At 40.3% G+C, this 22,172-nt stretch overlaps 1 protein-coding gene and 1 long non-coding RNA gene across 12 annotated transcripts in view; one reads left to right on the forward strand and one right to left on the reverse strand.

The window, feature by feature from the left end:
* PCDH17 (protocadherin 17) overlaps window positions 1–7,367 on the forward strand; it is a 317,366-nt gene extending 309,999 nt beyond the window's left edge. For 10 of the 11 annotated variants that reach the window (XR_012085374.2, XM_078390731.1, XM_078390733.1 and 7 more), the window contains one exon: window positions 5,055–7,367. Coding sequence is in view for 6 of the 11 variants with exons in the window: in XM_078390728.1 (XP_078246854.1) it covers window positions 5,055–5,740 (686 nt within the window). In the remaining 5 variants the exon portion in view is untranslated. The remainder of the gene's footprint in view (window positions 1–5,054) is intronic. The other variant, XR_013543703.1, reaches the window with a different exon arrangement.
* Window positions 7,368–12,649: 5,282 nt separating this feature from the next.
* LOC144588251 (uncharacterized) lies at window positions 12,650–17,534 on the reverse strand. The gene is made up of 2 exons (XR_013543705.1): window positions 14,822–17,534; window positions 12,650–14,695 (listed from the first exon to the last, which is right to left on the reverse strand). It is a non-coding gene; the product is annotated as an uncharacterized LOC144588251 (long non-coding RNA).
* Between the last annotated feature and the right edge of the window lie 4,638 nt (window positions 17,535–22,172).

Below are 22,172 nucleotides of genomic sequence, written 5' to 3' on the forward strand. Positions count from 1 at the left end.
GGCGCTTATTTGTTTCAATACATTCACTCAGAGACTGGTAAAAATAAGAATGAAATGATTTTGTTTACCCACAGTTCTTCTTATATAAAAACAAACATATTTTTTGGAAATGTTAACTTGTTACATTAGCAAGCTTAAGTGCTTAATTTACTTTATTATTCACTGACTTGTTATATTGTTGACAAAACACTTCACTCTTAACTGTTCACTTGTGGCTTCATAACTAATTGCAACAGAATACTAGCTGAACCTTTACTGGAAAAAAAGGTAGAAAAAAGAACTCTAAAGTAAAGAGGGAACAATTGGCTGCTACTGAGTTGATTGACATTCACTGCAGCTCCCTCCCAGCCAAAACCTCTAAAAGGGATCGTATGAGGGAGCAGTACATGCAACAGATATAGGCAAGGGCCAACAAATGGAGCTATTTCCTGAGTCACTGTTGAACCGCACCTGGGAAAGGTGATTCAAATGGGGTAGGAGTGAAATCTAATGGGACCATAGAAAAATTGTAACAATCTTGCTGCACTTCAGTGACATCTCCCCATTGTTTTAACTTTATTAATACAGTCTAATGGGGGTAATTTTAACTTTATACTCATGCAAATATACTGATATCTTCTAATGCTTTCATTTTTTGCTTATAAAATATTAAGTGAAATTATCACAAGATACTTTTGGCATGAGGACAAAAGCTTCAGTGTCCTACTGCATTCAAATATATGTTGCAGACAGTATATTAAACCAGATTCTATTCATTCAGAAATAATAGAAACATAATATACTTACTGTATTAAAACATTTCAAAATAAAATGCATATATATTAAAACATTTAAAAATAATAATAGCATACATTATACCTAATCACTTTTGGTTCGTATTATTCCCCATCACTTTTGTCTAAACATAAACCTCTGTATAACAAACATACTTTTGTTTGTTTGTTAAAAATCAAGCAAACCTTGCATTGTTTTTTAATTGTTTGATATGCAGTGCAGAATGTTGCCTGTTTGTATGCACCTGCATATTAAGCAGGGTTAACCTATGATTTTGGGCACCGTGAATTCTATCTACCATTGCTATCATGTCTCTCTGCTCTCCTGGCTCTGCCTCACCAGCCATAGTTAATTCAAGATAACTTGCTTCCTTTTCTGTCTATGGCTGCTAATGTCTTTGGTCTATTTTTGGATATTGTTCTCCCTAATGTGCACCGAGCATTTTTGATTGTTTACCTCTGTGCCTCCAGAGACTGGCAAAGGCCTTGAGGCGGCGGCTGTTTATTGCACACACTTGGACTCCTAGAGGTTTATTTTCAACTAGAGGCAGGTAGACCTGAATGGTGAAAAAGGCTATTTGTGCCTGTCACCCTACCCACACCTTTTTTTGCAGCAGAATGTGAAATGTGTGTTTTTACCTATTAAATTGATTCCAGTTTCTCATAAATACTAATTTAGACCTGGACCATGAGCACTTTGTATTCACAGTTTTTCTTTTTTTTTTTGCTGTTGTTACAAAAGTGCCTCTTCGATTTTCTTTCCCGTCTGCTAGCTGCAGCAAGTCAAAATTGCAGACTAATGGTGAGGTGAGCAGGTTATAATACATATGATAATCAATACTTCAAATCTGTTTTCCATGATGTGACATAAAAGAGTGGAAGCAGAGGAGGGGAATAGCAAGAAGGCCGGTGTTGTTTCTTTCAGCATACTGGTGCCAGTGCTTGGAGAATGCTTGTGCATTTTCCCTTCAAGAACAGTATGGGCTTATTTTCTCATAAAACTACTCTCCCTTCTAAATTTGGTCTCTCTCTTTTGCTTCATATTTAATTCAGCTCATGTTAGGAATGCCAGGGAGCCCCCCTGCCCAAAAAAAGCAGAGTCAATACTACAAGCATAAATACAGATCTGGAAAGTTTTGCATGTATTCAGAAGAAAGCAGATGTAGCAGGGGGTTTCCAAACTTTTGACCATGAGGGCCACATCGGATATTTTCAAGGTTTTTGAGGGCCGAAGGAACAGAGATGTGCACACACGTGCGTACACAAGCATGCACACACATCCAACCCCCACTCTCTCCTCCACATGCATGCACGCCACCCACAGCATGCCCCCTGCAGGCACGCAAGCCCACACAGATGCATGCATGCATGTCTGCATGCTCGCACACACACACACTCCACATGCATTTCGCCCACCCCCTCGTACACACTCACGGGATAAAGGGAACAGGTTCGACAGAACGGCAAGGTGGGCTGGATGTGGCTCACAGGCTGTAGTTTGGAGACCCCTGAGATGGAGGAAAGATTTATTTCTGCAAAGCACTATTAATGAGAGAAAGTGTTTACGGGCCCTGCTCACTTTCCACAGCAATATAGTTTATTCTGGTCCTTTCTGTATTTCTGTCATATATGCATGTCAGGATAGGCTCTGATTACTCATTTTTGCTTGAATGCGAGATCAGCCATGACTTGAGTGAGCACCCATTTTTTCCTTTGGTTAACCACTTCTCATTCAAACACAAACCAATTATCAACAAGTGTGAATGGGTGTGAGCAGAAGATGGAATCCTCTAGACCAGGGGTCCCCAACCCCTGATCCGCGGCCTGTGCTGGTCTATGGGCTTTTCAGAACCGGGCCACAGAGTCAGTTCTCCCGGCCCCCCACGCATGCATGTGGTTTGGCATGCTCACGCAGGTGAGCAGATGGGCGTGGTGCATTTATGGGTGGGCATGGCATACTCATGCACATGTGTGTGCCCTTTAAGTGATCAGCTCTCCTAAGAGATGCTTGATCATTCTGGCAGAGATTAATTAGAAGCCTGTGCTCCCTCATTTAGCTAAGTTGAGTCCTGATAACCTAAGCCAAGGGCCGCCCCAAAACTTCTGCTTACAAGTCTGCCCTAAAAGATACTTCAGCAACTTTAGAAAATTCAAAAAAGAAATACACATGAGCTATGTGGTCTTTAGACTCACTGTGCTCAACAGGGTAGGACTCAGTAGCGTAAATGTGGCCTATTTCCCCCCTCAGGATAATACTAGGACAGCTATACTGTTCAAGAGGCCAATTGATTTTTTATAATTGTTTATTAAAAAAAGATATAAAGATTTACAAAATAAAGTCAGTTTAATGCATAAGCAAGCATGTTACCATTTACAAGGCTTGATACAAAATAGAAATGAAGCAATATTTCTCTTCAAATACAAAAACACTAAAAATCCTAAAAATCACTAAAAAGCTCTATTAGGGTAGGCAAGAGGCATAAAGCTCCCTTTTCTCCCTAGTCTCCCTACATCCCTATCAGTCCTTTACCTGCACTGCGCAGCAGGCAAAAAGACCTAGAAAAACAGTAGTCCAAAAGGGTCAAGGAAAAATGGAATGAATGAAAGAATATTGTCCATAGTAAGAGTTCCTTTTTCAAGCTTTGCTGGAACCCCCCTTCTTCTTCATCTCTCACGCCATCATCCAATCAAGGCATGAGGTCAGGTAAACAGTTCCTCCTTATCTTCTTTTTTCTCTTCTCATGGGAACAGGTGTTGTTGTCCTCAGCACATCTGCAGCTCCCCCATAACAAATGCCCAGTCTTCTTATCTAGGAATGTTCTCTTCAGGCCTACAAGAAAACATTCCCACACCCTCTGGAATATACACTGTCAGCATACAGAAATAATTTATACAGAGAACCAATATGGAATCCATTTTACATTGTTCACTACTACATATCCCATCTTCAGTACAAGATTTAATCCACATAAATCAATCCATGACATGCCCCACTCACCCGTAGTGTGCCACGCCCATCTGCGTATGCGTGCAAGTGCCCCCGACCACGCCTCGCTCACCTGCGCATGCGTGCGAGTGCGCCACGCCCATCTGCAAACATGCCATGCCCACCTGTGAACATGTCACAACCACCCATGCTGGCAGTACCGGGCTGAATAAAAACCTGGATAGGGATAGTTTCTCTGTTTTTCACTAGCCTTAGTCACTCACTAGCCTCATTCAGGTGTTACAATTTGTGTACACCAGCCACACAAAGAACTGCACATTGTAGTGCAAGTCTCAAGCTTGGTCCTCTGTCAGCTTCCTAGACACAGTTGCTGATGAGTCTGAAGGGGGAGAGATCAGTGCTCCTATCACTTGAATGCCCAGTCAGAGACACAGTGAAAAATGCACAATGCTTACAGGGACAAATTGCACACACCAATGTGCTGCAGAACTCTAAACAGGCATATTGGCAGAATGTTATAACGACATTTTGCTTCTTGTTAATATGAAAAGATGATGTCCAAGAAGGAAGCACGCTTCATTAACTATTCTTGACATCACTTTGAGAAAACACTCTGTCTAGAAACATTATCTGTCTTAAGAAAGTGTAAATATATGACATTCTTCCAAATAGTATGAATTGTGCAAATTAATTTTCTCATTTGCCCACCAAAACAAAGCAAAAAAGGGAGAAAAAACCAATTAAACTATTCATACTCATGTCAAATAAAATAGCAATAATGACTTTTTTCACCAGCTAATACTTAATGTACAGTGGCATAAAATACTGTCCCTGTGTTCTTAGCTTGAAAAAGACTTTTTTGAGATACCCTTTTTATTGCACAGACTGCCATCCGACATTATAATTATTGCAAACAGTCTCAAAAATGAAACTAAGCTTAGTTAATGTTTGTGAAATGTTTGAACTTCTGTAGAGGCAAGGGTCGTTCAGTTTTTGGCTCTAATGAAAAATTAATTCTGGTAGGTTCTCAACCACCTTCTCACAAATGATTTTAACAGAAGGAAGATATTTCTGTGGTAGATTGGTTTGTGGATGAATCTCAATTCTTTTGAGAATGACTCTCTAATTATCCCTTGTCTGCTTCCTCTGGGCTATTGCTGTAATCTGAGAATAGTTCCAAATAAATCGATTGTTTCAACTTGTTAGTTTATGAAGTGTTTAATTATGATTTCGTTTTGTAGTGAAGAAGACCACTAGTCAAGTGAGTAATCTGTGATCTGACTGAGGCAGCTGATTAATGAATTAAAAATCATTGTTTTGTATTTATTTTTCAGAACAAGAGGAGTGCATTAATTGCACAGATGAATGCCGAGTGCTTGGTCATTCCGACAGATGTTGGATGCCCCAGTTCCCTGCTGCCAACCAGGCTGAAAATGCAGATTATCGAACAAATCTCTTTGTCCCCACAGTGGAAGCTAATGTTGAGACTGAGACTTACGAAACTGTGAACCCTACAGGGAAAAAGACTTTTTGTACATTTGGGAAAGACAAGAGAGAGCACACTATTCTCATTGCCAATGTGAAACCTTATCTCAAAGCCAAACGTGCCCTGAGTCCTCTCCTCCAAGAGGTTCCGTCCGCATCAAGCAGCCCAACCAAGACCTGTATTGAACCTTGTGCTTCATCAAAAGGACCACTGGATAGTTGCGAAGTGAAACCAGGAGGCTTGGCTGAACCCAGCAGCCAGTACATGACCACCACTGACAGTCAGTATCTGTCACCTAGTAAACAGTCCAGAGACACTGCATTCATGGCATCTGATCAGATGGCTAGGGTCTTTGCTGAGGTGCATTCCCGGGTGAGCCGAGACTCCACTGAGATGGACTCTGTATTGGATCAGATAGACCGTTCAAACAGGGAACTAGGGAGAGAGTCAGTGGATGCAGAGGAAGTAGTGCGGGAGATTGACAAGCTTTTACAGGACTGTCGAGGAAATGACCCTGTGGCTGTGAGAAAATGAAACAAACAAAAACAAAAGACAGCCTGGCATTTATTTGCTTCTTCTGTTGAATTAAAAAAAAAAACCTCTCCCCTGGTTCTAAAATTTATACAGGGATAAACAAAGACCAATGCTGCTTTAAGGCTTTTAGTGAACATCTGAAGTGCCCACAAGTATGTTCTTTTCACAGCTCTTTCTTTTTCAGATAACACTGGTTTCGTTTTTTACCAAACTTTCATTAGAACAATGTGATGTATAGTGTGATGTATGTTAACAGAAGGGAGGGAGGGAGGGAGGGAGAAGAAGGAAGGAAGGAAGGAAGGAAGGAAGGAAGGAAGGAAGGAAGGAAGGAAGGAAGGAAGGAAGGAAGGAAGGAAGGAAGGAAGGAAGGAAGGAAGGAAGGAAGGAAGGAAGGAAGGAAGGAAGGAAGGAAGGAAGGAAAAAATGGTGCCACTTTGACAATCTAATGGAAAGGTATAGGGGGAAAAAAGACAAATGGAACCTGATGTTTTAAGATTGATAGTTGATGTTGACTTCACTGTTTATCTGTAGACCCCATAAAAAAGCAGGGTGACATAGTTTTCTGATAGGTTTCCAGCTACCATTACAGCTTTCTACTGAAAATCCTTAAATCAGAAACAAAGCAAATATACCAACAAAAAAATCCTGTAGTCGACCAAGCTACACCAAGCATTAACACTCATTTGTGAGAACCATTTCTGTATAAAGTTATCTTCCACACAAAAAAGAAAGGAAAACTCAAATGGAAAAAAAAGTGAAAGAAAACCAAGAATCCATTCCACAGCATTGTTCAGCAAAAATATTCTGGTCATTAGTATCATAGCTCATATCATATTGAAGTTAAATGTAAAATGGTAGAGTCCATGTTTGTCCTGCGCACACATAAACTAATTCACATGGTAAGAAGAGGGGGAAGGGGCTTTAGTGTCCAGCAAAACTCTAGGCTAGCAGTATGTTTTAAACCTGATGCATAATAGGAAATCACAAATAACAGTTTCCTTTTGATAGGTAATAATAGAGGAGACAAATTAACATTATTAACACCTTTTGTAATCCATTTGTGGACACTAAAATAGCTCAAGTAAGTGCAAACATTTCAGACATCCACGCAAATCCACACAAGTCATTTAAATGTGCAAATGTGAGAAGATTCAATGTGTTTACATCAAATGGCATATTTTTATTGATTTATTGCAGGTTCAGTGCATTTGAGCCAAATTGTTCAGTGTATAAGAGCTATATTGTGTATTTTATTAAATTAATATATAGTTGTGTTGCAAAAAAAAAAATCTGGGCTTATAATGTAAATGGCAAATGTTGCCTCAGTAGCTGTCAACTCTATGAATTTTGTTCTCTCCTTTTTGTTCTTTTTCCTTTTCTTTCTTTTTTACTTTTTCCCCGCAGAGTGTGGGAAGCAGAGCCTCAGAACAAAATACCTTGTTTAATGTATAGTCTACCAAGTACCGCAGTACATAATCTGTTCAAAATGTGTCTTGAGTGAGTTGATGGAGCTAACTGAACGGCCGATGAATACATCCATCAGTCATGGTTATGTGCAAGTCCTTGTAGAAGCTTCTGTCGCAACCCATGTTTAATAACAAAAATTACACTTGAACCAACACCTGAACCTTCCTTGTTCTTTCCTAAGTGTACTCACTCGCTTGCTTGCTCAGATAAACATAGGGCAGTCTGTTTAGATATAACGGTCATGGTTGAATTCTCAAATTACCCTAATATTTCAAAGTTTGATAGTACTCTTTGGTTCATGGAGCATGAAAATGCTTTGATGCCCATGTGGTACAAATAATCTTTCCTCTCTTTTTCTGAAACACATTGTTACATCAACTAACATTTTAGTTTGGGATCACAATCCTCCCTCTGTCCTTCCTACCAGCCTCTATTATTTTCTCGCTCTTTCTCTATACACTTTTTTCTATATACTGCTCTGCATTTCATTCTTATGAAATCCACGGTATAAAATCACTGTTTCCTGTAATGTTTTCTTCATAAAAGCATAATTCAGCACCAGAATATATACAAAATGTCTATTAGTAGGTTGCACAGATCTATGGCTTAGCTGTGGTGTGCCACTTAACAGTCTGGCTTGGAAAGCAAGAAAGGTATGATGTAGCAAAGCTTCATATGTAGGACTGTATACACTCCAGCACCCATATAATAGGTAATTACTGAGTTCTATGTGTGAATTATTATCTCAGATCTGACACTGTAGTAGGAGACCATAGGCCTGTGACATCAGGTCCCATATAAGATACCTGTTACTCAAGGTTGTTCCACTCAGGATTGCAATAAGGAGTTAGAATGCTTGAGTGGTCCAAACATGTAAAATAATCACACATGAACTTTAGTTCTGCCATTCTGGTCATATTGTTGGCTCATCTCACTATGTGATATCTGCCCTCCATGGCCATATCTTTCCAAAGTCCCAGATACACTGTCGGTGTCCCTGCTAATCTCCTACCCTTTCATACAGGAGTGGACCACATGCATCCCCTCAACAAATTATTTTTGATTGGAAAAAAAACTGCTTGTACCCTAAAGAGCGATCAGGGGTAGTTTTGCTATTTTTGACAGGGTCCCAGCACCAAATTAATTTTATAAATTGGTTGCTAGAGTTTTTAGGGGATTTTTCAGTAAGGAAAAAAATGTCAGTCATGAGAATAATTATTCCCCAAAATTCAAAGATTGGTATGTGTAACTCCCAGACCTCTAGAGAGCACCCACCCCTTTTCAACAGAATTGAGACATTGTACACAGAATACATGAGATTTACTAATAACATATGGCTCAGATCCCCTTATTGTTAAACCAAGATGAAAAAGGGGAGCAGATACAAGCTTCATTACACTTTAATAAGAAATGCCCTTTTTTGTAAATATAGTTGCAGTTGCAACATCATCTGTATAAAGGAGCCTCAAATATATAGAAGATCATACACAAGGTATGTTTGACCAGGTGTTAAATCCAAATATTATTTGCTACATGATTTAAGAACATGGCTCACCAATAGTATGATTGTAAATACAGTTATTAGGGAGATATTCAGCAGGCCTTATTTTTATGTACACAGGGATACAACAAAATTTCATGCATGTCTGCTCAGGAGTAAGTGCTATTGGGTTCAGTGAAACTTACTACTTGGGTATAAGATTGCAGCCTTAATAATAGAAATCAAGTGATGATCTCATCATATGAAAAAGAAGAGCACGATACTCCAATGCTTTGCCAGCAGGTACGTAGAATATGGCATGTGCTGGGATTCTTGATCTAGGCTCCTCCTTGCCCAGTGCTGCTCTTTTCACCTACTTTGGGAGAATAAAAAGGGGATTATCTACAATGTTGATGATCAGAGACAAGCCCTTTTCCCCACACACATGCTGAAAAAGTGACTCTGGGTGCAACTACATCCAGCCTTGCATCAGCTCAGTTCACAGTGATTGCATTCAGTTTAGGTGACCCCGGGTTGTTTTGGTGTCAATGTCAACACTGACCCCTCATTCTGAGGTGGTTCAATTGATGCCTACAGCCCCATTTCCTTGATACCACCCTTCTGGTGATTCCTGGCTCTCCTTTTATGGTATGTTGTCATGCTGCTGGGATTGTTTGAAGAGTTGCATAGCACTAGAAAAAAAGGGACAGTTTTTCAAAATTCTCCAAACATGTACAAACATAAAGATACAATGGAAACATTGTAGTCTGTTGGAATTCGTTGGGGTTGTTTTAATTTTATATTTCTTAAATCTTTCTTTTAAAAATCAGTGCTGAGGTGATCTAGCATTAGACTCAATTGTTTTTAAAAATAAACAAAAACTACATTGAAGTAACTAGGGAAAAAGATCAAGTGGGCGGGTATTCCTGCTATCTCAAAACACAATGCTCCAATTTCACGTCACCAAAAAAGAACCCAAAGTTATGCCTTTCAGTCCTTTTGTAGAATAAAACAAATGATAGAATCAGAAAAATGTACAAATAGTTATGGCTAAAAAAAAGTAGAAGTCCCAGTGGCATAGGAAAAAAGTCTGAATTGGAAGGACTTTAATGCGCTAATTTGCATTGACTTTAAATCATGAAATCATTTAAAAATACTGTGAATTCACATGTGCCAATTCTGGGGCAAACTGAGAAGTATTTACCAATGTAGTGGCATGCTCAGTATCTCTTCATAGGGCAGGAAAAATGCCTACCCCAACCAATCTGGATTTGGAGAGATGGGATGTGAGTGAGGGAATGTACACACATGCAGACACACACATAATTTTATCTGGTTGCTCCATCCTGGTCTACCTGCAAGCCTTAACGTCCCAGCCTATGGTTTCAATCATGATAGTCTTTCTTTCAAGCCATCATGGAGCAGGAAGGACCTTCATTTCAATCCCTGAGAACCAGTGGCAGTTAGAAAAGAGCATTGATGCACATAAATGCAGTGATAGTCTAATTTAACCTATTATATTAATAAATGCATTTTCTAAACCCAAACTTTCATCTGGCTTGCTGGGAAGTCTCAGGCCTGCAACAAACACTTCTGATTTGTTCTCTCTCTCTCTCTCTCTCTTCATGGAAAAACACTGATTTGCGATACAGATCTGTGTCCTAAATAGATGAGAGGTTCCAAACCACTATTTTGAGGTCCATGATTAAATACAACCTGTTTAATTAGAATTCTTCAACTATTGGAATCCTTAGAGAATAATTGTCTTGCTTAAGTTTGGGTCCTATCAAGCAGGGCATGGAAATGGTGATAGGCTTTTCATCTTTTCCCAACACTTGCCAGCGTGACAGGCAAAAAGGGTATAGACTATATTCTATCATTGTCTGATTATACAAATGAAGAGTAGAATGTAGGATTGCCCAGCTGCATCCCTATCTTGATGTGGGGGCACTCACTACTTTGGTCCATGCGCTCGTAGTAATGCGCTCTATGTGGGGCTGCCTTTGAGACTGACGCGGAAACTTCAGATGGTGCAAAATGTTGCGGCCAGACTTTTAACTGGGTTGAAGAGGCACCAACATATTTCCCCCACTCTGGCTGCCTTGCATTGGCTGCCCGTTCATTTCTGCATTGATTTCAAACTATTAGTGATTACTTATAAAGCCCTAAATGGTTTAGGACACTGGCTCTTAACCTTAGGTTACTCAGGAGTTTTGGACTGCAACTCCCAAAAGCCTTCACCACCAGCTGTCCTGACTGGGGTTTCTGGGAGTTGCAGTTCAAAAGCATCCGAGTAACAAAAGTTAAGAACCACTGGTTTAGGACCTCGATATCTGGCAGAGCGCGTTCTCCCTCCCAGTTCTACCAGAGATACTCGTTCTAGCCAGGCCGGGCAACTGAGGGGCCTAATGTCAAGGAAGGCCTGGAAGGAAAGAATGAGGAACTGGGCCTTCTCGGCAGTGGCCCCTCACCTCTGGAACAACTTGCCCCTGGAGATCCACCTGGCTCCCTCTCTGGGTGTCTTTAGAAATAAACTAAAGACATGGCTATTTAGGCTGGCTTTCCCTCCTGCTGTATTTTAATATCTATATTTCTACATCTTGGATTTTTGTACGTTATTGGTTTTATTGTTTTTATACTTTGTTATGCCACCCAGAGTAGACTACCTGTCTAGATGGGCAGGGTATAAATCTAATAAAATAAATAAATGAATAAATCATCTACATTATACATAAGTATTAGCTATATACAGTAGAGTCAGTTACAGATAATAATGTGTGGTGATTCATGCAAAATGGGTTACATCTGTATTGTGAAGACAGCATATCTACTATTGAAGGTAAGTGTTCCAAGCATGTAATATCAGTGTGTAGAAACATGAAAATTCTGCAAGAATGAAGGGACAAACATATACAGTGGTGCCCCGCATAGCGAGGTTAATCCGTTCCGGATTAACCCTCGCTATGCGAAATCGTCGCTAAACGGGTAGGGGAAATGTATTGGAACGCATTAAACTTCATTTAATGCGTTCCAATACCTTTATTACTTACCCGTTCAGCGAGGATTCCAGATGCCGGCAGCCATTTTCGCGCCTTCGCTAAGCGAGGGCAGGGCGCGAAAACGGCTGCTGGCAGCCATTTCTGGGCTTCCGGCGGCCATTTTGGAACCGCCGATCAGCTGTTCGGCGGCTCCAAAATGGCCGCCGCAATACCCGATCTTCGCAATGCGGGTTTTCCCCATTGCGACGAGCGGGGATGTTTCCGTATAGCGATCCCAAAAAAGGGATCGCTATACGGAAACATCGCTATACGGTGCACTCGTTAAGCGAGGCACCACTGTATCTGGTACTGTAAGTGGAACAAACATATTCCAAACATATTGCTTAGGATTAGGGAGGGTACTAGCATCACTGATTTCAATGGGATTTAGGGACCAATATTCTAGTCCTAGTCCTAGCCATAGAAGATCCTTGTTGCAAAAATTTTGAGGTTTGCTGTACTCTGGCAGGTCATAGTGGAAATAAACCTTACTGGAGGGAGAGAGAGAAGCCACAAACAGATGAGAAAAGTTTAAAAAGTTAGGTTTATTGAAATAATCTGCAGGTTAGGAGACAGATGGGGTACAAAACCCAAATCAATCTGGCTCTCTGAGTCTACTTTTTGGAGAGTATATAAAGGATGATAGTCAAGTTGCATTAAGCAAATAAATGTTTGTATGTAAAGTGTCAATCATAATGGATTCATTCCTGGGTTACCTTTACAAAGATGTCCCTAAACGGTTTTGAAACCATTCCTTTGCTTTAGTCCTGTTCATCACCAAGGCTAAATGAGCATTTTGACATCTAATTGTTTATATTACATTGTGTCTCTATATAATACAGCCTTGCCTTGGAATGCCAGCTGCCCGTCCTATCTGCTTTTCTTAGGGACTTTTAATCTTTACATTTTTCCTGCTTTCTTGGACAATGGCAGTCCACTGCTAGCGTGTCCTTGTATCTTGTTAACTGACTAATTCACTCATGATTTCAAGGCCTGAAATCAGTAGGGGTCAAGGAATACTTAACTCTATAACATAGCATGCTTTCTACCATATTCAGGCATTTAAGAAAGATGCAAAATTAGACAGATAATTTTATAACAGTCTTAGTTAAATTCACATAAGGGTTGATTTACTATTCAGCTCCCGAATCAATGTGTCCTCACTGAGACAATATAAGACTGGTCAAGAGTCCTAGTTTTCTCTGAAACACATCAAATTTGCATTTTTAGAGGAACATTTTTATCTTAGTAATAGCATACAATGATATGAGCACTACAAGAGAGTGTGGTAATGACTGAAAGCTTACACACTTGATACAGGAATATAGCAAATAATCTTAACCATTGCATATCTAGATTTTGAACAAACTCAAATTAATGTAGTTAAAATACTCAAGAATTTTCTACAGCTATACTGTACTATCCTCAAGACATATTTTACAAATGCATCTTAAAAAGCAGAGACATCACATTGCCGACAAGGGTCCGCATAGTCAAAGCTATGTTTTTTCCAGTAGCAATGTATGGAAGTGAGAGTTGGACCATAAAGAAGGCTGACTGCCAAAGAATTTATGCTTTTGAATTGTGGTGCTGGAGGAGACTCTTGAGTCCCTGGGCTGCAAGGAGATCAAACCTATCCATTCTGAAGGAAATCAGTGCTCTGGTCCATGGGGTCATGAAGAGTCGGATATGACTTAATGACTAAACAACAACAATAACTAACATTAAAAAAACCTTCTACAATTAACCATAAGATTAATGGTTGCTTATTCAGGACATCCAGCCTATACTGGGAGCAATATATACCACTCCAAGAAAATAATTCTGAAGGACGTTTTCCTCTTCTCGTTCTTCTGATTCTCAGTCTCAACCAAGCAAAAATGCCACCCTGATGCATGCACAGAGGAAATATAATTCTCACTTCAACTCCCATGATATTTTTGGAATCTCTAAAGTGACTCTTGGTTTGTATGACATACTAGTGATGCAGTGGTTACTCTACAACAACCTGATAAGTATGCTTACTTAGAAGCAAATGTTACTACGTATGTTTAGGGCAACATGCACACAAGTAAATGTTAAGAACATTGTAACACTATGCATTTCAATGCTGAACAGCTACGTACATCTGAGGCCAGGTTTTAGTGATGCAGATAATTTCCTGCAATATTATGTGTGCATGTATTTAACTTAAATAATGTATTAAAACACACACACACATACACAAAACCCTTTCTGTATACCACATAAACATAACACAGAATAACCAGTGGAAGAGAATCCTTATTAAATGAGAAATAACATGGAATGTAAGTTAACTTTAAAAATTTAATATACTTCAAGTATTAACTATTCAGGAATTTGTTGTTTACTGTCAAGGAAATCTAGGAATTGGCTGCCAGTTTAGTTTAGTATTTGCTTAAGAAACTGAAAACATTTCTAGCTGCTCCAATAAAAGAAATCTTCTCTCAAACTGAATATTGCTATTAACAACAAGCAGGACGTTATCCCCCTTGGAAATAGCACCATTTCCAAGCTGTGCAGTCACTGGTAACAGAACCCAATATTTTATTCAAACCAGCTTTCAAACTCTTCGTTGTCTAATGGAGCAGAAGGTGATAAGGTCAACAAGTAGTTTGATGCTTGGCAATAATATACACTCTCTTGTGATCACCTAATTACATACAGTGACACTAGAAGGCATTTATCAGTACATTAATTCAAAAAGGGTTTGGACTATCATGCTCTGCAGATTGGAAATATCACTGACTGAAACCTGGTTAATGTCTTGACTTTCCTGGCTCCCTCCATGGTTTAGGGCTGCAATTCTCATCTGTCAGCCACTGTCTCCTGTATATCATGAAAAGGCATGTCAAGTACATGGTGAGCCCGCAAGCAAACAAACAAGATGAAGGAACCATACTTGGTCATAATCACTACTGTTCAATAGCTGCTTGCAATATGGTCTATCTGGAAAACAGGAATATGAATTAAAATACAATAACAACTATAAACAATGTGGTTGTAATAAAACAGTTACTGTAATAGTCTTGTCTGCTCTTGCCTTCACTAATATGGAAAACACGTAAAACGTACCTCAGGGACCACAGTGGTAATTAGGAAAGGCAACTGTGACATTGCAGAGGTTGCATCTAGTTACTGGGCTGACAACTTTAAAAAGAAAAAGAAAAAAGGTGGCAGCGTGTGTTGTGTGGGGGAAGGGGTTGACAGTGCCGGCTTCCTTCATCAGGAATATTTAACTGTTCCCTCTCAACAGGAAGGCAACAGAAGCTACTCCAGCCTGCTGAGTAGGTTTGTATTTTAAGCCACCACTGTGGTAAAAGTCCTGCCGTTTGCTCTGTACTTGCAAGAATATGGCTTTGGGGTAAAAGTGTTTTGGTTTTGAATGTAGGTGGCAAGTGAGCTTTCCAAATCTTGCTGCAAAATGCTATTTAATTCCAAAAGCTGACAGTCTGGGGAAATCACTGCAAGCAGAGCATAATCAAAAAGCAGCCTTTAAAAATAAAATAAAATAAAAATAAATCATGGGGTTATTCATGCCTTATTAGCAGAAAGGTAATCTTCCCTTACATTCTCAAGACATTGCCTACTGGAAGTCAATAGCTCTTTTTATCTTGAAGATATTACTCAAGAACTGCAATCTGTCTGTGTAAGATTGATTTATATAGCTCTCCTCCAAAGCATTTCGGACACCCAAACTAATAGCAAAAACAGTTTCCACAAGCTCTTTGTTTTTTATTCTCTTGCATTTCTGACTCCTTGTTTTAATATCCATCATTTTATTTTATTTTATTTTATTTTATTTTCCTTTCTTTTGCTGACCCTTCTGATTAAGAAAAGGATATGCTAGACTGGAAAAAGTGATGAGTGGAATATGAGTTGCACAGCCAAATAACTTCTATAAATCGTAGAGAACTGAGATGCCATGCACACAATTTTAATGTATAACTTGAAAGTCCTCTTCCACAAAAAAATAAGTGACACAAACTCTTCCTCATATTAGTAACTGCAAAAGAAAGAACCTTACGCACATGTAAGAAAGGGAGTTCACCTTTGTCACTCCCTGGACACCAACGTGACTGGAAGATTTAACATTTTCAAAGGCTCTAAGGGCCTGAGATGGGATCACTAGGGTAGGACCTTTTCAGTGATGCCACTCCAAGTATGGAACAGACTAGCTCATCCAGAGAACTTCAGTTATGAGGGACATAATTACAGTAATGAAAAAATAAAATAGATGTTACCCTCATAACCTGCTGGATAGCTCAGTAGTTTAGGTCTCTGTCTGTGAAGCCACAGGTTGGGAGTTCAATTCCCCACTGTGCGTCCTTGATGGGCTGGACTTGATGATCCATAGGGTCCCTTCCAGCTCTGCAGTTCCAACATTATTCTTATTCCTATTCCTATTCCTATTCCTATTCCTATTCCTATTCTTATTATTTAGCAAGCACCATTTTCCCTGTTCTAGTTACCATTTCAGTTTGGTGCATGCCAATATTACAGACAGGCAATTAGGTCACAACATTTTCAAATAGAAAGTGAGATGATGAGCTTGCGGGAGAATTGATATAGTGTAATAAGTAAGAAAGAACAATAATGCCTAAGACACAGTGTGTAGAAGTTTCCACATGGCTCTCCTTCAACAGGAAAGGCGAGAGGGCAGAAGCAGGGGCCACTTTCATTCCCCAAAGGCTGCAAATGCAGCACGAGTAGTCCAAAGGGCCCCCAAACACATTTATCTTGTGTGCATCCTGCATCTGCCATGGACCATGAGCGTTCCTTTAATGCACTGGCCAGCACTGTTTCAAGTACTCTCCTCATTTGCAAATTGTGCATAATCTGAATTTGACCTACTTTCCAGGGTTTTAATAAGATCTGTAGGAAAAGAATGTAGGTGAAACACTTTGGAGGAACATTTGAAAGAAACAACATGAGTTGTAATTTAGACTAGAGCAGTGAAATGGCTCAAAGCAATTGATTCTTATAAACCAAATCTGGAGGCTTAGTCACATGGAATGCTGTTAATATTTGGCCAGCCTGTTGAGGTACCTCCCATCTAATTATTACTTTAGCTCAAGTCTTTTGTTGGTTGCTGTTGTTTGTCTGAGGCTGAGCTTTGCCGAGCTACAGGTAGAAAGTCCATTCATCCATTGGTACATTCTATTTTCTTTGCTGCTTCATTGTACACAAACAAAACTGTGCTGTATCTAATTAGCTCCTTACTCTTGGGTGGGGGCAGGAAAGCCCCATTGCTTGTCTAGTCTGCCTTCAGCTGCATATGCCTGCCTTTCAATAAACTGCATTCCAGCAAGCTGTTGTCTGTGAAGGGTCCTGCCATAATATGCCTTGTTAGACATGGGGAGGTTTGGTATCCTTGCAACCACTATCCATCTTTAGAATTCAGAACCTGGCTGCTTCTTTATGCTACATGAAGAATAGCGGAAAAATATGCCTTGGTCACCATGTCTCCCAGAATCAAAGTTAATTGATTTCCTGTTTGCAAAGTAGCAGCAAACACTCTCTAAAAACTATGGAATCTGACCATGTAGAACTGTGCACACATGTGCATTTCAAAGATTATCTTTCCATCCCCTTCTGGGTTTGAGAAACAAAAAGAGATGAAAATATATTTCAGCCATTGATTATGTACCCCTACAGGCTGAATTTCACTGACAGTAATGGGGGAATGCCCATTTGCAGTCTGAATTGTAAAAAGTCAGAATGGTAGCAGAAGTGTTTGCAGAAACAGATCAGGACTCTAATGAACCATTCTGAAGCCTTTTCAGATGTATTTTCCATGATACTTGCAGAAACAGATCAGGACTCTAATGAACCATTCTGAAGCCTTTTCAGATGTATTTTCCATGATACTTGCAGTACTGGCCAGAAAAGTAATAATGGAGCCCTTCCTATCTCACCTTATGCATGTGCTAACAAAGCTTGCTAAAATCTTCATTCAAGATTGAGATAAATGCTTGCCTCTATGGTCATTCTAGACTCTTCTTGCTACTTTAAAGGATACACTGAAGACAGAAGTGAATTCATATTTTTGTATCAACAAAACAGTGTATGTGCTCATTGATAGTTCCTCCTCAGCATGGTCAAAAAACATACCTAGCAGCCAGAATCCAACCTTCAAATCAGCTTGAGTGGATCCTCAAATTGGCTCTATCAATTTTATAACAATTTTACTATTTAAACAATAATCTCATAATGATGAGGTGATAAAATACACCAAAACTTAAATGTAAAATATCATGAAAACCAATAATCTTTTCAAGCCATTGTTTTAATATATGTCATCAAAAGATATAAAAGATGAGATCAATTATGTTCTTAGGCCATAATTGATCATAGAGCCAAGTACATTTAAAGCTATTGATTTTGTTTGTTTTACTTTGCATTAAGACCAGTCAACCAGCATTCTCTTCAGTGAACATTATCTTTGATATGTAATACATAAAAGGTAAGTCCTCTTCCAATGTTCTAGGAAAGCTACTCCTGTCCCTTCAAATGATATAACAGTGGCCTTGAGAATAGGAACAAAAAATGAACCAAGAATATTATAAAAAGCAATGCCTTCCACTCTCCTGCTCTTGGCCAGAAATCACAAGTTTGATGATCTGTGATATTCCCAGCTGCAGAGAATTACTTTTCCAATAGTAAGGCAAGCTTGTTGTGGTCAGCTGGAACTGGAAAGCAGGGGCCAGATTTAACTGGGCACTCCTAGCTACTCCCAGGGCTGATCTGGGCTCAGGGTGCCAGGGCAGGCATGGCAGCAGCCATGCAGTCCAAAAGAAAGAGGAGAGGTGACTGCCAGAGAGTTCCCTACGAGCCCAGATTGGTCAACAGGAAGTGGGGTTCACCTGACAGCCTGATATTGGCTGGTGGGGGCAAAATCCAAGTAAAAGAAGGTGGTGCAGAAGGACCAGAAAATGAGAGTCTGCACTGGCCCACCTGCTCAACAGGCCATCCAGCTCCAGGCTGGAAGCTGAAACCACCAGGGACTGAAAGAGACAGAAGCAGAGGCTTTGGTGACATGTAGCCTGAATTAGTCTGAAAGTGGAAAGTGCCTGCTGTTAGTAGAATTAACCTGAGGATGTTAATATGTTTCAGGCTTTTAAAAAAAAACTGAGTGGGGAAAATACTACAGAAGGTGAAGAGCAGCAGAAGAATCTTTTCCAAGAAAACTAAAATATAAAAACATTAAAATTACTTTACCAACAACAAAAAGAGTAGCTGAAATCTATGTTGACAAATCCAAATAAATGTCAAGAATTCTGAGTATCACAAAACCTAGTAGACTTTTTTTTAACCAAAGCCTGTGGATTAAAAAATAACTAGATCAAGTAGCTAGTGAACATATGTGAAAATAGTATCCATGTGCAGATTTCAAGTAAGTTTGCATTGAATAATTCCAGAACTCTCTACTAACATTTCTCTATCCTCTTTTACTCTATGATGTCCTTTCTTTCGAAGGAAGGAAGGAAGGAAGGAAGGAAGGAAGGAAGGAAGGAAGGAAGGAAGGAAGGTAGGTTGGTTGGTTGGTTGGTTGGTTGGTTGGTTCAGGCAAAATCGAAAGGAAGGAAGGAAGGAAGGAAGGAAGGAAGGAAGGTAGGTAGGTAGGTAGGTAGGTAGGTAGGTAGGTAGGTAGGTAGGTAGGTAGGTAGGTAGGTAGGTAGGTAGGTAGGTAGGTAGGTAGGTAGGTAGGTAGGTAGGTAGGTAGGTAGGTTCAGGCAAAATCAAAAGAAACAAAACCAAACAAGACAAAAACATGTGGCACCATAAAGACTATTATATTTTAATGTAAGCTTTTGTGGACAAGTTTACTTTATCAGGGGCATGGAAACAAAATGTAATGTTGAATGAAATATCAGTTTCACAAATATAACCTAACGTTCATTGGCTCTTGGGTATATGGTAAACCTACGTCCAGTAATTTATAGCCTATGTTGTTTTAGAATACTGTTGTAAACTTTCCTCCAGGATACAGAAAACAGACACCAGGCCTGAGCAAAGATGGGTGGAGGGGCAGAAAGAAGAGAAGGTTTGGAGGACTTGGAATTCAGTTAAAAATCAAGAGGGGGGGAATATATAGAAGTCAATATAAATGTAAAAGAATATAGCAGAGGAGTCACGTGTGTTAATGTGAGGTATCTTGACAGTTTTTACATTTGAACCTTGTGATGAGAGATGGGCTTGATAGTTATGAAGAAAATAACAGTGGTAGTAGATTAACAACAGAAGTATTTCATTTGATAATGATTTAAGGAATCTAGGCTCATATTCAATCCATTTATATGGGTGTCCATCATGCGTATAATTTATCATGCTGATAAATTTTCAGCTGTTTCCCTCTGTATTCTTAATATGTAGTGATTCTGTTCTAAAATACAGTAGTGACTTTCAAATCTTCTACAGAGTGTCCTGGAAGACTGAAATGGTTGGAGATAGCTTTCTGTGTGTTGTGGTTTCGGATGTCAGATTTGTGACCATTGATCCATTTCTATAGAGATTGCCCTGTTTGTCCTATGTAGAGTACAGAAGAGCATTGTTGGCAAAATATCAAATTAGCTGAGGAGCGAGTGAATGTGCCTTTGATATTGTTTGTGACACTATTAGGTCCTGTAATTGTGTTGCCAGAAGAGATATGTGGGCAGAGTTGGCATCTGGGTTTGAGTCTTTGTGAATCTTCCAGAGTCTAGAAAGTTCTTAGCTCCACCCTGACATCCAGCACATTAATATCTAACAGAGTTCCCATTTCCATTTTGGCCACTGATGAAACAGCACCTCAACAGTAATCCAGAACCTACTCACCAAGTTCACATAAATAGTCTTTTCCTTTTCCTGTTCTTCTTTGTGGTCTCTGTGAATGCACACTAATGGGTTAATCCGCTCTTGTGTGGAACAGCCTCAGAACTTTCTAGTTCAAGCACATGGTGCTGGGACCTCCCACACAGTGGCTATAACTCCACCCCCATTACCGAGTGCCTCAGTTCCTTGCTTACCGCCGCTGCTGCAGCTTCGTTAGCAACTTCGTGCATTTAAAACAAACTTATCTTTCCTTTTCTACTTGGACCTCCCTGGCTTGATTCGGACCGTTGACTTCTCTTTTCTTCATTGCGGTGAGTTTATCTGAAAGAATAAAATTGAACTGTTACTATAATTACCTGGCTTCGAGTTTATGGCCTCGCTGGGCCTCTTCAAGAGGTGCAAGGTCTGCTCGAACAAGATTCCCCTTTCTGATGGGCATTCTCACTGTTTATTCTGTCTGGGGGAAGAACATCAACTGGCTGTGTGTGCTTTACTAAGCCAGCCTTAAAACTCAGGCTTCAACACCTCAGGTCATTTCTCTGGGAGAAATCTCTTTCACCCTCTCAGAGTGCTTCCATGGACTCTCCTAAGGCCCAGCAACCGTCCATGGTGGGTTCGCCTGAAGTAAAAACTCAAAAGGCAGCTAAAATAGCGACTAAGCCTAAATTGTCCTCTTTGGGCTCAAAGTCGACAGCCCCAGCATTGGCAACAAAGTTGTATTCGGCATTGAGCTTGAAGAAAAAGAAAAAGACCCCAAGGCCAGCTCTGACATCAGATCCATCAGCACCAAGGCCAGAAGTATCCCAGCAACATTCGGTTTGCCTAAGTCTGCCATTGGGGGATGAGGATCTGCTGCTGCTGCCACTGTCGCTCCCAATAGCCCCACCATCCCCTTCCATCAGTGATGTTCCTGACTGGGGTAACACCTCTTTGGAGGCTGTCAAATTGTCGCAGGCTAGCCCTTCTTCACAAGGCTCAAGGGCAAAGCAGCCCTTGGTTTCACCATCACCACTGGATCGGGCTGAGTTTTCTCGTAAGAGAACCCACAAGTCTTGGCATCTTGAGCCAACTGAGCAGCCGGGCCCATACATCGACCACCGGAGTCAATTGGGCTCCCTGCTCATTGGGGCAGGTGGCATTATTATGAGTACCTGCCATTTTATGGGTCTGAAGATTTTGATCAGGACCCACGATTCCACTCTGGGCCCTTTCATCATGACCCCTATCACTGATACCAACATTACCGCCCCTACGCTACACCTTTCTCTCTGTCTCTGCCTCTTTATCATGGGTAGCAGAATTATGCAGGTGAGGTGGAAGAGGATTACCCTCTCCTGCCTCCCCCTTGTGCTTGTAAGAGGCACGTCTCCAAACCCTGCTGTCACAGGAGGGGCCAAGCATTCACGGCTGCCATCGGAACTGAAGGTTGGACACCCCAAATATGACCACCTTGCCATTGGGCTTGAGGTGAGCTCGACTTGAGCCCGAGCTGGAGGGGAGCTTCCCCAGGCTTCAATAGAAGGGGCGCCTTATTCCCCCTCTATTGATCATCACTCGGACTTGCTGGTATTGGAAGGGGAAGAGGATTCAGCTACCAACATTCCTACCAACA

The sequence above is a fragment of the Pogona vitticeps genome, chromosome 3, assembly GCF_051106095.1.
Source record: "Pogona vitticeps strain Pit_001003342236 chromosome 3, PviZW2.1, whole genome shotgun sequence".
Taxonomy (NCBI): domain Eukaryota; kingdom Metazoa; phylum Chordata; class Lepidosauria; order Squamata; family Agamidae; genus Pogona; species Pogona vitticeps.